Source organism: Gracilinanus agilis, chromosome 2 (assembly GCF_016433145.1).
Source record: "Gracilinanus agilis isolate LMUSP501 chromosome 2, AgileGrace, whole genome shotgun sequence".
In the NCBI taxonomy this organism is placed as follows: domain Eukaryota; kingdom Metazoa; phylum Chordata; class Mammalia; order Didelphimorphia; family Didelphidae; genus Gracilinanus; species Gracilinanus agilis.
Window position 1 is genome coordinate 655,597,686 of NC_058131.1, and position 16,044 is coordinate 655,613,729.

Below are 16,044 nucleotides of genomic sequence, written 5' to 3' on the forward strand. Positions count from 1 at the left end.
CACTCAACCTCAGTGCTTTAGGCAACTCTCTAACCCTGTAAGATTCTCTCTTTCACTGGCTTTCATCAGCTTCCTTACCAAAGAGTTCCCTTTACCAGAGAAATCACAGGTTTGGTCTCTATCCCTATGAAAAGGTCCATTGGGTTCTCTAGATGATAAATTGAGAAATTATACTTTTAGAGTACATATGCTCGTAGAAGATTGACTTAAGAATGAAACTAGGATACTCAAAGAGTCTAGGACTCCAACACCAATTGAAAATGTTTTAGTGGAATTCCAGAGCCCTCTTCTTAGTTTGCAAGGATCAGAATGCTCAGACCACATAGAACATTGGAATTTCTGCTCATCGCCGTATAGATTTCTCCCTCAATTGAGGCTTAACACAAAATTGAACAAATATTTATGGGTGCCTACTATGAACAAGATGATTTGCTAGGCACTTAGGAGATGGCGTTGCTGCTCCCAGAAACTTTAATAAATTCTTCTGAAGAAGGGAAGCAGGGAGGGAGGGTCATATAATATGTACAGAGATAAAGAAAAACAATGTATGTATAAAATTATAAAAAATATTTCAAGAGGAAGAGAGTGCTAATTATTGGATGCGACAGGGCAGTTGTGTGTGTGTGTGTGTGTGTGTGTGTGTGTGTGTGTGTGTGTGTGTGTGTGTGTAGGGTTGTACCTAAGCTGTGGTTTGAAGAAAATTAGACATTCTAAGAGGTGAAGAGCAAGAAGAGGGTTAATTCAGACATGGAAGGCATTATGAAGAGAGATACAAGATAAGATTAGAAAGCAAAGCTGTAGGGTGCTTTTTTTAAAGGCAGGCTGAGGGTTTGGGGAGCAGCTAAATGTCACGGTGGATAGAGAGTCAGGCATGGAGTAAAGAAAACTCAACTTCTTGAGTTAATATCTGGCTTCAAGCACTTACTATGTGACGCTGAGTAAGTCACTTAGCTGTTTGCCTCAGTTCCTCATCTGTAAAATGAGCTGGAAAAGGAAATGGCAAATCATTCCAGTATCTTTGCCAAGAAAACTCCAAATGGGGTCACAAAGAATCAGACATGAATGAACAACAGAGGATTTTGTATATTTTTCTAGAAGCAATGGGAATGAGTGTGTGTGTGTGTGTGTGAATGAGAGAGAGAGAGAGAGAGAGAGAGAGAGAGGCACAGCCACTGTTCTTTAACTTTATCATCTCCAACTAATCAGTGATCAATTCCTGGAAAAATAACTGAGTCTTAATTTTTCTAACTCAACCCTTTAGTGCTTGGGCAACTAGCCCATTTAAATATGCTAAAACCATACTTTAATTGTAGTATTGACCTCAGAAGGCATTTAACAAATATTTATTGAATTGAATTGAACTAAGGACAAATTATAGGTAATGACTGAAACCTTCTGTTGAATGAAAACCCAGAAAAGGGGAGAAAAAAGAAACAGATCTGCTTGCTTCCTACCTAGAAGAATGAATCATGAACTACAAAGATGGCCCTAGAAGACTGAACAATTAGAAAGATGCCTGGGATTTAATAGTTTTTATTATCATATTAATGTCAACATTCTCTGAGCAGAACTCATTTGGCAACAGCAGATAAAGGGTAATATATTCATTTGAGAGGTAAAATTGTGGTGTTAGAGGATACGCAGAAAAAATAGGAAGGAGATGTTAAAATTAAAGATGGATAATCAGACAGATCTAGTAGAGAGAAGGCTAGATTTGGGAGTCAGGAAAGACCTAAGTTCAAATCCTACCTTTTATACTTCATATGTGTATGAATCTGGGCAAGTCACAACTTCTGTCTGCCTCAGTTTACTCATCTGCAAATTGAGGGGCTCAGATTAGATGTCATTTTAAGGTCCTTTCCAGCAATAAACTCATCTTAAATGAGTCCCTAAGCTCCTTCAGAAGTTCTTGTTTCAGAATAGGATGGTATAATTAGACTCTACATGGGTTAAACAAAATCAAATTTGCTAGCACATTTCAAGGCTTCCTTGATGACCAGAACTGATATGAATAAGACATTATTAGATGTGCTGGGAACTATTAAAAATTATATCAACTATTGACTTAGACTTAAGTTTACAGGAAAAGATTCTAGCCCAAACTGTAAATTGTGGCACCTGACTGGTCATACCAAGTCAAGAATAAGGAACATTTATTAAGTATTTACTATGTATCAGAAAGTTGTACTAAGTGATGGACATTTAAAGAAAGTTTAAAAAGTCAACTTTCAAGAAGTATGCATGAATAAGATCCCTAAAGGATATCTTGAAGATATGAGCTTGGTGGTATATCCTAACCCATTCCAGAGACATAGTTTGAGCTCTTTCCTCCAACCAGGAGAGAGAGGATCCTTGGAAAGACATGCTGTTCGAAGGAGAAATAAATAAAGCCAATCCAGGCTCAAATAGCCTGCCAGATTCCCTTAAGTTCATGGATCATCCATGGAATCTGTAATATGCAGAAATGGGTAGCCAATTACCACTAGATGTGAATTCTCTCATCTAATACATATGTCAAAAGGTAAGAATGATCCCTTTGGTCTAGAGAAATGATGTCCATTATAAATTATTAAGGGCCTTTTAACAACTAGAGATGCCCACCTGCAAGACCATGTCTAGAGACTCTTAGCTAGAAGGGATCTGAGAAGTAATTCTAGCCTAACCTGCTCAGTGCAGAAATCCCTTTGGAACACTCAAACAGAAGCAGAGATGATAAATGCTTTAAGAATAAAACTAAACATTCCTAACAAGTAAACATTCAGCACCTGCTCAAACATTTATTTTGTAAATATTTTGTATTTACTTTTGTACATGCTATCCTGCCTTTTGGATATTTTGAGCCAGATACATCCTCTTTGCTCTGGCTAGATATCTTAACAAATTAACTCCATTAACCCTAAATTTCTCCTGTCCTCTAGGAGCTCTTTACCTCACCTGTATCATGGCCTCATTTGGCATTCTGGCAAAGCTTGTGGACCCCTCTTCAAAATAATGTTTTCAAATGTGTAAAATGAAACATATAAGATTACAAAAGAAACTAATTATATTGAAATAGGTATCAAAAGATTAAAACAAAAACAAGTTCATGGGCTCCAAGTTAGTTAAGAACGCTTGCTCTAAGAGAAGGCTGAATCCTTGTTTCCAGTTGGGGAGATATTGAGATCCAAGAAGATGAATCATTAAACAGAGGATGAAGGAAGCTCTGACCAGTTTGCCATTTTTTCCCTGAGACTATCTTGCCAATCCTTAGCATATGTGTGACACTCTCTGCTTCTCATATATATTGCTTTCTGTAAGTAGTTTTTCCCCCCAAGCAGATTTAGAGGGAGCCTCTAAAATATAAAAATCATGCATAATAACAACTGAATTAATCTATCCAATTATCATCACTTGCTGTGAAGTGAATACCCAGGTCTCCTGGAAGTGAACCAAGTTCTGGGCTTTGAAGGTGAACATTTCCCTTGATTAAGCTGCCATCCAAAATTGAGGATCATGTTCACAGCTGGTATTTGCTTTTCATTACAACATACTTTCATTTCACCAAGGTTAACATCCATGAGAACAAGTCACTGGCCACGATTCCACCCACCGCCATTATGATACCTTTTGTCTGTTCCTGAGTTAGAGTCAACACTGTTCTGGAGTCCATTCACAGTGGACTCAACTCTTCACTCAGAACCTCTTTTGATATTTGGTGAGACAAAAATGTAGTAATGTGGTAAGCGCAAACTTAAGACCCTAAAAACGGATTCTTGCAAGATTCCATTCTTTCGTAGCCTGATCAGGACTTCTGTCAATATGGATTGTTCAAAAATGAACAATTGGGAGCAAACTCTTTTTCGGAAGCCATCCTACTCATAGAAGAGGCCATTCTTAGTAAGAAGTTTGAAGCTGTGAATCTAACCATGTCAATTTGTGCCCCTGGTACTCTCCTCAGTAAATGGCATATCACGACCAGCGGGTAGTGATTGAAGATGGTTATCTCATTCAACCCCCATAGCCTCACCTTGCCCCATTTTTAAGACACCAAGAATAATAGGTCCCCTGCAGGCCACCAGGAAAGTAAATGATACCCTTCTGTTGGCTCTCCTGCAGATATTCATAAACTATGTCTGATGCTTTCTCATCAAGTGTATGGATCTGTCTAAGCGGGGAAGCCATCATGGGGAGTATATTGATCAGTAGGTCAATGTGGTGGGAGGGACTTAGAGGATTTTATTACAGACCCCAGGATTCCACTGGTGTATTCAGTTGGCTTCTCTGAAGAAATAACTACCTCCTCTACCTCACTCAGCCCATCAGGGAACTTTCCTAAATTTTTTTTTTGTCCTGGGAACCATCAGGACATTCTCTGCCTATAAAGAGAAAGATGGGTTCTTAGAGGCATAAACCTGGGTATTTGTTGGTAAATGTTAAATTAACATTCCAGACCCCACTCACATAACATAAATTGCTCTGAAATTGTCCCTACTTTACCTCTACCCAGGATACAGACAAGTGAATTCACAAAGAAAGATGTACGTTGACCCCAATAAAGTTTAGAAGAGCAGGGGCAACTCCTGAGAGTGGCAAACTTTGTGCCAAACCCCACTCACCCCCACAAATTGTGTACTTTCATCATTTAGACCTAGAATGAACCTCAGAAGGCATCCGGTTCAATTCCCTCACTTTTCATGTGGGAATGGGGAGAAGGATTTGTCAGCACATTTCTAGATGAATTAATTGCCCCCCTCTTCCATCCAATTCCAGAAAATAAGGGGCAGATAATAGTTAATGAGGTGGTAGGTGGTGTTCAAACATATGGGGTATTCTGGGCAAAGATACTGGAGTGGTTTACTGTTTCCTTCTCCACTGAAATAAGGCAAATAGAGGTTAGGATTTTTTCCAGGGTCACCTAGCTAGTGAATGTCTTGGGCTAGATTTGAACTCAAGTCTCCCTTACTCTAGGCCCACAGCTCTATGCACTGAGCCACCTGCATCCAGTGAGGTGTTAAGAGGTGGATAAAGAAGTCTCTCAGAATTAGAAGGGTTGGTTGGTTGGTTGGTTGGTTGGTAGTTGTCCTTCATACTGTAAGGATGATATTAGAAAATAAGTCTTTTTATATTATTTTAGAGATAAGAAGTAGAGAAGCTGGCTTAAGAAAGAATTGGAGTGTCAAACAGAGCTGAGACAGAGTGTCAATTCCAAATGTTGACAGTTTAATGGTTTTTCCTGTGAAGTTGCTCTCTCTGAGAGGGGCAGTTGGTCTCTAGCAGTTGGCAGAGTCACTCACAGGGACTCTCTGTGAGGGCTTGGAGGAGGTAACATCTCTCTCTCTCTCTCTCTCTCTCTCTCTCTCTCTCTCTCTCTCTCTTCGACATAGAAGGAAAGGAGGGAAAGACCTGAAGGAGCTTAGTGTTTTCTTTTTCTAACTTGGGAAACACTATTGACTATCTATTACTGCTTTATAGATTGGTTTAAATCTAAGAAGACCAGAGAAAACCCTGGTCTTTGGTTTGGATTCTGAGTCTGTTAAGGCTCAGAGTCCTCAATTTGGTTCTTGCTGAGACTCAGCCAGCTAGCTTTTGTTATTGTTATAACTTGGAGGTGAAGTTAAGAATTATAAGGATAATAGTGTTAGTTTATTTAGAATAGTAAAAAATTTGGGTTAGTCAAATCACGAAGGATCAGTGTAGTAGCCTGTGGACACAGGAAAAGCGGTTCCTTGCAGAACCAGGGAATTTTATTTGGGTGGAGTTAGAATTCCTTAGAGTTAGAAATTCTTTTTATCCTTAGATATTTCAATAAATATTTTATTTTTCATAACAAGAGTCTCTTTAGTGTCCTTGCACCTGGTCCTGAAGGGAAGTTCACTTATGAGCTTCGCTTCACTGATATAATCTGAAGATACTTTGCAAGCATAGCAAGCAGGTATCAAAATCAGTTTATAATCAATAATTAACTCATTTACATTTGTTTTTTATAGCTTATGAAGAGGACCAAAATGGCATCACTATGTTACATATAGTATGTCCAACTGTTATCAATTAATGCTTCATCAGCCACCTTCATTACCTATCCATTTCTTTCTGTGATTACAACAACCAAGCTAAAGTAGAAACCCACTCCCTCCACTACATGAAGATGGGGATACTGAGGCCAGAGAGCATAAGTGATTTCTCTAATGTCACAGAGATAGGAAGGGGCAACACCAGGACTTGACTACAGATACTCTGGCTCCCAAATCCAGCATTTTTCACACCCTGTTCTATTCTGTCCTCCACCTTTCCTCTGAGCTCCATCACCAAGATCTTTTGAGAGATTTTCTACCTGATGCTCATATATAATTCTAACTCATATTTATGTGTGGCCATTACCATAGGGACCTTTAACCCCTAAACCATTTTTTTGGTCTAGTCATGTGTTTTCATCAACTTCTTGATGCAGAAATTCACTCCCAAAATCATGTAGATCAGCATCTTATTCATAATTATTATTAGAGAATTGTCTGGAGCACTGAGATTGTAACTTGCCTGCATGTACATGAGAGCCAACACTTGAACCTAAGTGTTTGTAACTCCAAGGCTGTCCCTCCATCCACCATACCATATTGCCTTCCCACCTGGACCTGTCCCCTGCCATGAATCACAGTGCACATTGGTGTGCATCTTTGAGATGGTGTCTCTGAAAGTACTTGTGAGTTTCCTAGTCCCTGCAGGCATTTGTCCCTGGGTGTTTGGGGTCTTCTACCTGCTTCGAGTTGGTCAAGTAGAGCTTGGCAGCAAGGTTGATGACCTGTAGTTTCACAATGTCTTCCTCTGCTGTGAATGACTTTGCCATCTTCCTCAGAACATCAGGGGCAATCCTGGGCACATGTTCACAGTACTCACCAATGAGCCAGAGGATGCTGGCCCGAGCCATGGGCACCTGGAAGCATAGAGATGTGGGCATCAGAGGGACAGGGGCACTGAAAGGTCCGGGGTAGGAATGGCTTGTCTTTGCCCCATCCTAGCATCCTGTCCTGCCCCCCTCTACCATCCAGGTCCCCACCATGTATTTGATGCCTGAAGCTAGGATCCTCCTCTCATGAATCTGTCTCCCAGGTTCTATCCTTGTTTCCCAAGAGCCACACGCCCACCTGGATGTTATCTGTCAGTTTAGCCAGGTGCTTAATGATCTCCCCATGTTGGGATGGCTGCATCTGCAGCAGCTTCTTAATGACGACCACTGATTCAGCAACCACAAGTTCTAAGAATAGAGAGACAAGTAGGAGAACTCAATGGGACATAGGCTGCAGGTGATAGACACAATGAGACCTGGAAAACTGGACAGACAGATGGTCACTTATGTGATGGATCAAGAGAATGGATCATAGATTGAGCACAAGAATAGACTTTAGAGGTAATCTAATTCAATTTCATTTTACACATGAGGAAACACAGACTCATAAATTAAGAAACTTCCCCAAAGTCTCAGAGTTAGTGTTTTGAACTCAAGACTTCCACTCCAAATTCAGAGCTCTTTCCATTATCCCATACTGCTTCTCTTGCTCCATATGCTTCACATTCCCTGATTCTTCCCCAATGCCCACTGAGACTGGACAAATGGATAGATACTGCCTATCCCTGTTGAGCATATGGGCAAACACTCTCCACTGAAGCTGAACAGATGGATGGATACTGACCATCGCGGTTGGACAGAAGTTGCACAAGGCCATTGAGACAGGTGTCTCGGACACGACCGATGTTGGTGGCACATCTACCAATGGCCTGGATTGTGGCTGCCACAAAGTCTTTGTCCATGCTTCGGATATAGGTCTAGGAAGAAAAACATGGAGAACAAGAGATTGGGAAGTAACCTTTAATGCTGGACAGTGATCTCCCAAGTCCAGTGACGCATGTCAGAATGGTATCAACAAGACAGGATAGCGTCTCCCTTTGACTCTAAGAAGTGGGTAGGGTTTGGAAACCCAGAGATGTTGGGAAGTAAGAAACAAAGTGATAGGAGAGGAGAGGGGAAATTAGTGTTCTCTTCCTTTTAAAAAATTACTTTTATTTTATTTATAACCCTTACCTTCTGTTTTAGAATTTATACCAAGGAGGGGCAGCTGAGTAGCTCAGTAGATCAAGAGCCTGGCCTAGAGACAGGTCTGGGGTTCAAATCTGGCCTCAAACACTTCTTAGCTATGTGACCCTGGTCAAGTCATTTAACATTGTCTAGCTCTTACTATTCCTCTGCCTTAGAACCAAAATACAGTAGTGATTCTAAGATGGAAGGTAAGGGTTTTAAGGGGGAAAAAGAACTTATACCAAGTATCAGTTCCAAGGTATCAGAGTGGTAAGGGCTAAGCACCTCGGGTTAAGTGGCATGCCCAGGGGTCACACATAGTTAGATAGTGCCTAAGGCCTGATTTTGAACCCAGAACTTCCCAAATCTAGACCTGACTCTTGATCCGCTGAGCCACTTAGCTGACCCTAGGGTTCCTTTTCTTAAAGCAGATTTGATCAGTTTTCCTTTGAATCAAGGGCCTGAAAGGTCTTGCTGATTTCCATACCCCACTGAATGTCTCATCTGAGATGATCTCCATCCCCTGGGGACAAGGTTTACTATGGCCAAAAAAGACCTCTGTACCTGAAATTCCCGTAGGACTGTAGGAATATTAGTCTCATTGGCAAGGTTGGTTAGCACCTCCAGCTGCAGGGGAAAGCAGAGAAAGCAAGTAACGTCTAGAGACCTGCAATCTTATTATTATAATTTTATTACATAATCTTATATTTAGGTAGCATTTCCAACTCTCCTAGCCAGTATCTCACTTCATCATCATGAAAACTCTGTAAAATATTGTGAAAAGTTGATTAGCTTTGTTTTACAAATACAAAAATAGAGGATGGCACAGTTTAATCGACTTGCTTAAGTTTATGCATAGAACTTGTGGCAGAGTTTGAAACCAGAACCATGTCTCCCACCTTTGAGGCCATTTCTGAGTATCGTGTGTACAAACACACACAAGTGCCACGCATGTTCTTGCATTGGTGCATGCGGTTTCCTTCAAGCTGGCATGTTTGGTGGGATACGTTTGTTGGAGAGTAGCTACGTGTCCATGATTGATTGTGTGTAAGGGGAAGTTCTAGCGTGTTTCTGGAAGCACGGTCACACTTGGCGTTGAAGTAGAGCACACCACATGCCCATGATTGAGATAGCATTATTGGGATTGGGATGGACGTAGAGATGGGAAAGGGCATGGGCAAAAAAGTGCTGAAATGCAGATAAGGACGGCACTGATGACCAGGGGAATGGGAATACTTACAGACAGGGACAGTCTGGTCTAAATGAACTTCTAAATGGAATCAAGTGACTTCATTAGTGAGACAACAAAAAGAGAGGAAGGGGCCAGTGGGTTAGAGAAGGGGAGATTTGGAGGTTCCAGAAATGTCTGAAGTAATAGTCCTCAGGAGACAGTGAAGTTTGGGGACCAGATCTGGGTTATACCTAATGTAAATTTTCAATGTATAACAAGGAAAGAGCAAGCCTAGATATTGGGTTTTCAATCCAGCTGGATTGGAGTTTCATCTTAGACAATAATGATAACAATAATGATGACTATCATTATAGGGTACTTTAAGGTTCTATCAAGTATTTTCTTCATAGCCATGATATGGAAGGCAAAGAAGGCTAGCATTGTTATACGTGTTTTACAGACAAAGATGAACCTCTGGGGACTCCAATCCCATCGTTAACCTTTCTACAAATGTTAAGGGATTTATGCAGTGGAGACTACTGCATAAAGGAAATAAAATGAGAAGAGTAGTTTCCAGAAGAACTAAGACAGTCCATAAAAGGGGCTAAGAAAGACTAAGCCTGGCTCCATTGGCATTCCAGTGAAGACCAAGGATAACCTTTTTGGTGTGACTTATTCTATGTAGCAAGAGAGTGCACATATAGAACCAATTTGGAGGAGATAAAACAAGGCAGATTTCATTTCAGTCGAAGAAAAAAATTTTAAAAGAATCTACACAAGCTATGGAATGAATTGTCTGGTTAGGCAGTGAGTTCTCTGTTATTTGGAGGATTTATACAAGGGATGAAGAACCACTTGATGGGAAGGTTGCAGAGGGAATTATTACACTTTGGGTAAGAGTTAGACTGGTCTCAGTTTTTTGATCTATAAAATGAGATAATCTCAAAAGCTTCTTCTAGTTCTAACACTGATTCTAATTTTAGATGGCCTCTAAACCTATGATTCTATGAAGTGCACTGTAAACTTTTAAGACTCCTTATATTGCCCAGAGAATTATAAAACTGTGTTTACCTTTAAACCCAGAAATAGCATTAGTGGGTCTATTTCCCAAGGAAAACAGGGAAAAAGAAAAATAACTTATATGTTCCAAAATATTTACAGCAGCTCTCATTGTGGTGGCAAAGAAGTGGAAATCAAGGATATGTCCATCAACTGGGAAATGGCTAACTAAATTGTGGTATGTGACTGGGATAGAATACCACTGCACCATAAGAAATGATGAGCAGATTCATTTTTTTTAAACTTGGAAAGAACTATATGAGAAAATGAAGAATGAAAGAGTAGAACCAAGAGAATATTATATATGGCTACAGATTTAATATTTGAGTAACTTGTGAATGTTCACCACCAAAGAATGCACTGAAAAATGGAAACAAGAAAGACATTATATATATATATATATATCTGTTTACCAGATGATGCTTTCTGTGGTGTAGAGAGGGGAGGGAGGAACTGAGATACCCATAAATAAATAAATTTTATTAATAATATTTTTTAAAGATCCCTTATATCTTCTCCATAGGTTTTATTTTTAAACTTTCCTTCCGCCCAATACCCACCCCAGCTGCCTTGCAACTTCATGTCTTTCATGGCCAAAGAATTCAGTCCTTAAGGGTCAGCCTTCTGGTTAGGAACTCCTCTGTACTTAGTTACTCTGACCCTTAGATATATCAAACACAAGCTGATACAAGAAAAACCCCAGAAAGGCAATGATGGAAGAAGTTATATGCACAGAGGAAGGAATCCCAAAAGGGAAGTAGCAGCAGAAGAGCTTGGGGGACAGCTAAGCTAATCAGTGAGACCAGCAGATGGAGGTGGTTTGGGGGACAACCTCAGAACCCAGAAGGGATCGTGGAGGGGGGTACGCTAGCATGGAAACCCAAGGTGATTTTCCCACAGACTTCTCTGATATCAGCTGCTCTCTCGCCTATGTCTCATGCTCCGGACATCAGGGCTCCATCTTCAACTGGGCAGGAAGACCTGATTTATGAACTCAAGCCTGAAAATATCATGGGACAGCAAAGTTTCTGTGCAGGAATTGGAGGAAGTCATGTGTAGGCCTCTCAGGGAACTCTGTGTGCCCTTGTATTCGTGGTGGTTACATACTAATGTCACAGGAGGCTGTGTGTACCGTATTATTGGGAACCCAAGTCATGTATACCAGCACTACTCACTTTCAGAATCTTGATCTGGGTTGGGTCTGTGGACCTGATGTAGAAACTCTTCAAGTATGGCTCAAACATTCCCTAACAGACAAAGAGAGATTAACAGAGACCCATTATCTCCCCTCAACCCATGGAGGAGCTCCTTTGCACCACCATATCAGCCTTTGGTCCTCCTCTTCTATCACTAGCAGGGCTTTAGTCCAGACCTATAACCAGACAATTTCAATCAACCTTCCTATTACAGGCTCTTCTTTCTCAAATTCACCCTACACACCCGTGTTAGATCCAACTCCCTGATTCTCAGCAATCATCATTTGCTCAGAAACTTTCAGCTCCTTGTTTCCTACAAGTTGAAGTTCAAATTTCTCAGTTTGACATCCAAGGTTCTCTATTACCTAGCCCAGGCTACTCTTCCAGGCTTTTTCCTTCTGGCTTCATGGCTCCATTCCTCCACCCTAAGTAAACCAGTATTCACTCTTTTCTCTCTCTTCCCCACCTCTCTCTGTCTGTCTGTCTCTCCCTCTCTGTCTCTCCTTCCCTCCCTCTCTCTCCTCTCTTTCTCCCCACCTCTTTCTTTTCTCTTCTCTTTTTCTCTCCTCCTTTTCCCTCTGTCTCTGTCTCTGTCTCTCTCTCTTTCTCCCCACCTCTTTCTTTTCTCTTCTCCTTTTCTCTCTCCTCCTTTTCCCTCTGTCTCTGTCTCTGTGTCTCTGTCTCTCCTCTCTTTCTCCCCACCTCTTTCTTTTCTCTCCTCCTTTTCCCTCTGTCTCTGTCCCTCTCTCTCTCCACCCTCCTCTCCTCTTCTCTACCCACCTTTCTCTCTTTCTCTTTCTCTCTCCTCCTTCTCTTTTCCTCCCTCTCTCTGACCCTTCCCTTCAAGACTGGGTGTCCCTCTCTCACCTGGCTACTCATGGACTCGATGCCATTCATTACCCATCAGCAGGAGAGCTTTGATCTGCTTTGTTTCCAACTTGGGCTGGCTGTTCCCTGGTGGCTCCCCTACTACAAGGTGTACCACCATGTTTATGCCAGACTTAGTGAGGACCCTCGCTCCTCTTGACCCACTGCAGTACAGGATTCCCAAGGTCAAAGAGATCTGCCAGCCCCAGCATGCTGGCATCAGGAATCCCAGGCATGGGCCACTGCACATGGTCCAGGCCAGTGTCCTCAATGGCCCCTGTTATACTATGTTCATCTTTGCTTTGGTTCATGCAGTCCCCTGGTGAGGCACCACCCTTCCACCAATGCCATCCTGGGGTCTTTCAATCCCTCAATGCTTACTTTTTCCTGGCAGACTTACCCGGCGCTTAATGGACATCGTGGCCACATTCTGTAGCACCACGTACTGGACCTCGCTGTGAACAAGAGAAGGTCAAGATTCAGGGGTCATGGCCTGCAGGGTCAGGTCCAGAGTCCAGCCAGACCCTTGCTGACTTCTACAGTGGCCATGCCAGGGCGTTCGTAGAAGCCCCCATTTCAACCTTGGAACGGGGCTCCCTGGGCTTTGTGTAAGGGCTGGACCGGGGGCAAGGTCAGAAGTCAGGCTGGGAATCAGGCTGGGGCGGGTGTGGACATTGGAGAGGTTGGGGTGGAGCCCCTCCGGTCTGCCCCACCTGTGGCTTCGGAGAAGTCGCACCAAGGCTTTGGCGATGACGCCCACCTCCGCTTTGGGGGCCAAGTGGAAGTAGAGCTGGGCCACGGCCATGACCACGGCGGCGCTGCGGCTCTGAAGAAGCGGCTTGGTGTTGCGCAAGAGCAGGCGGTGGTCAGGGTCCATGATGTACGGCCTCCGGGCAGCCAGGGGAGCAGCTGCCTCCTCCGGGCCTGGCCCTGACCCCTTGGACTCCTCTTCTTCTGAGCCATAGAAGGCCTTCTCGGGGTTCTCCTCCAGTAAAGATTCCTGGGAGGCGAAGGAAGAGATATTGAGGGGGGTTAATGCCACGGCCTTTCCCTGGACATCCTCCCTTTTTCCTCTGCTGAAAATCTGCCTCTCCCAGGAAGTCTTCCCCAACTATCCCTTTCCACGAATCCAGCACCCTCTTCACGTCTCTCCCCACAACTCTGCAATGTCCTACAGGTTCCATCTTCACACCTCTTTGACTCCCTCTTTCTACACTTTCCTTTGGCGACCTCATCCAACATGACCCCCAGCTGCCTCTCCTGAGGCAAAATAACGTTGTTTTCCCCATCAGTCAGGGGACTCCTTATGAGATCCGGCTTCTCTCTGTTAGTCCTGGGAGGGAATCATGCCTTTACTCCCCCCAGCCACCAGTTGCCCCCAGTCCCCTCTTCGGGGACTCACATTCTTGTTGGGACTAAGAAACTGTGTGCGGGCGTAGCGGGTCAGCATGTTAATGATGACCACCTGGCCCCACTCTTCCACGTCAATCAACAGGTTACACAATTTGCGGTAATTCTTGTGGATCAGATCGATGCGTTCTGGGCACACCTCCTCAAAAGCCATGACCACGCTTCCAGCCACCAGCTGAAGAGGACCCGGCCGGGGAGGAGAGGAGAGACGGAGACCGAGACGTGAGCGCCGAGGACGAAGGGGGCGGCGAAGGTGGCCAAGGGGAGGAGGAGGAGGAGGAGGAGGAAGGACGTCATCGGCCCCGCAGGATTCCCCCCAGCACCCCTCAATGATGCTCAGGCTGCCGTACCCCCTTCCTTCCCATGCATGCCTTCCATACCGTGGTCTTGTCGGCCAGAAGCTTCTCAATGACTTCAATCAACTGATCCTTTTGGTCAGAGTCCAAACTAGGGAGATGGAGGGGTTGCTGGAAGGGATTCAGCCTCCCAGGCTTTGAACCTGGGACCCACCACACCACGCCCCTGATCCTTGGTATCCCCATTTCCCAGGCTTCTCCACTCCCCAATTCTCTATCACAGTTACGCCCCCCACTCCCATGACACCTCTGTCCATTATCATCCCATGGCACCCGGGGTTAACCCTCTATAGGAGATGGAGACGAGGTCTAGGGTCCAAGGGGGTCACCTGTACAGCTTGGGGATAGCATGGGCTGCTGTTTTCCGCACATAGGGAGACATGTCTGAGGCAGCCTCCTTGATGGCCAACATCATGATGGGTACTATAATAGGCACTCGGATGCTGGAGAGGACTCGGAGGGCACTGGCACGGATCAGCTGGTTAGGGTCCTCCAGGAAAAAGGCAAAGACAGAAGGAAGTGGTGGTCTTCTATGGTCACTGGACCCTCCCAGGCCTTATCCCACTCTCATCAACACCTCCTTGTCTTCACTCTCCACTTGTCCTGACCCTAAGCATCTTCCTCCTGGTACAGGAACCTGAACAACAATTTCAGTCTATTTTTGTTTAAACACTCAGATACTTGGTCATAGGAAAGTAATTGAAACCTTCTTTATCTCTGTTTCCTTTTCTAGAAAGTAGAGGCATTAGACTAGATGGTCTCTAAAATCCCTTTCAGTTCTAAAACTCAATGGTTATCTAGTTCTTTCAGAGCTTCTAAGTCTGAACATCACACTGACTCTATATTGTACTGAATTCTCTTGTCCAAGTAAGTCTCTTCTCCCTAGCTTAAGGCCATGTCTCTGTTTCTTATCTCCCCTACAGTTTTGGCACAGGACTAGGCACATTATAAGCTTCATATTTTCCAAGAGGAAAGACTCTTGCCCTTCATTGGTTCCTGAAATTATAATTTAGAACTAAGAGGAACCTTGAGTATTATTTCACTTTAGAGATGAAGATATGGGGGTCCAGAGCAGTGACTTGTCCGAGGGTATGCAAGGAATCAAGTGGCCAAGTTGGGCTTTAAACACAGGCCCTTTGAATCTAACTTTAGTGCGTTTTTTTTGTTATGCCATAGAAAATTCTTCCTTTTAGAAGCAGGAGTACCTTATGAGTCACCCCCTACAATGTGAAATGGGAGAGTCTTCCCTCATCCCCACCATGGGAAAAAGTTCCATCCTATTTCCAAGGCCAAACAAGCCTGCTGTCCCATTCTCTCATCTGTCTCCCTTTTCTCCACACATAATCTGGACACTCTGTGAAATAAGATTATGACCTCTGACCTTCAGGCCACGTTGGAAAGTTGAGATGGACAGTAGGGCCAAGTCTTGCTGCTCTTCAGCATAGCGTACCAGGTACACATACACCAACTTCTTCACCTGAGAGGAGAAACACTTCTGAGTAGATGGTTCCTGGAACCCATCCTTCCCTAATTCCAAATCCAGGTGCACAGACATAGAATTTTTCATCTAGGAAAAGGAACATTTCTGAGACGGTCACAGAGCCATATTTCCCACTGGCACAATATAGATGAACTTCTTCATTCATTCTTTGGGAAGACCCATCTCTACCCTTCTCCTCATTCCCTATAACTCACAACCTGGGTCACCACCTCCTCCGTGACAGGCCCCTTCCTGTGACCCCTCACCTCAATGTTCTTACAGGCCACATTCTTAACCACGGCTGGGAACAGGTCAGAGGCATTCTTCCCACGAGCAATCATCTGGGGGAGAAAGCCAGGAACAGAATGATAAATAGCAAAGGACACAAGGGGCTATCTCCAGATGGAGAAATATATTTCCTCAAGATGGTCCTCTGGAGGCAGGACTGGCCCCCTAAG

The 16,044-nt window shown here is 43.6% G+C and overlaps 1 protein-coding gene across 3 annotated transcripts in view; it reads right to left on the bottom strand.

Moving 5' to 3' along the window:
* AP3B2 (adaptor related protein complex 3 subunit beta 2) overlaps nucleotides 1-16,044 on the bottom strand; it is a 53,270-nt gene that overhangs the window by 14,282 nt on the left and 22,944 nt on the right. For 2 of the 3 annotated variants that reach the window (XM_044662713.1, XM_044662711.1), the window contains exons 3-14: nucleotides 15,853-15,927; nucleotides 15,488-15,583; nucleotides 14,436-14,596; nucleotides 14,131-14,197; nucleotides 13,743-13,925; nucleotides 13,054-13,340; nucleotides 12,741-12,795; nucleotides 11,453-11,524; nucleotides 8,612-8,674; nucleotides 7,665-7,797; nucleotides 7,119-7,228; nucleotides 6,731-6,907 (exon numbers count right to left, since the gene is read on the bottom strand). In XM_044662713.1, coding sequence (XP_044518648.1) covers nucleotides 6,731-6,907; nucleotides 7,119-7,228; nucleotides 7,665-7,797; nucleotides 8,612-8,674; nucleotides 11,453-11,524; nucleotides 12,741-12,795; nucleotides 13,054-13,340; nucleotides 13,743-13,925; nucleotides 14,131-14,197; nucleotides 14,436-14,596; nucleotides 15,488-15,583; nucleotides 15,853-15,927 — 1,479 coding nt within the window. The remainder of the gene's footprint in view (nucleotides 1-6,730; nucleotides 6,908-7,118; nucleotides 7,229-7,664; nucleotides 7,798-8,611; nucleotides 8,675-11,452; nucleotides 11,525-12,740; nucleotides 12,796-13,053; nucleotides 13,341-13,742; nucleotides 13,926-14,130; nucleotides 14,198-14,435; nucleotides 14,597-15,487; nucleotides 15,584-15,852; nucleotides 15,928-16,044) is intronic. The other variant, XM_044662714.1, reaches the window with a different exon arrangement.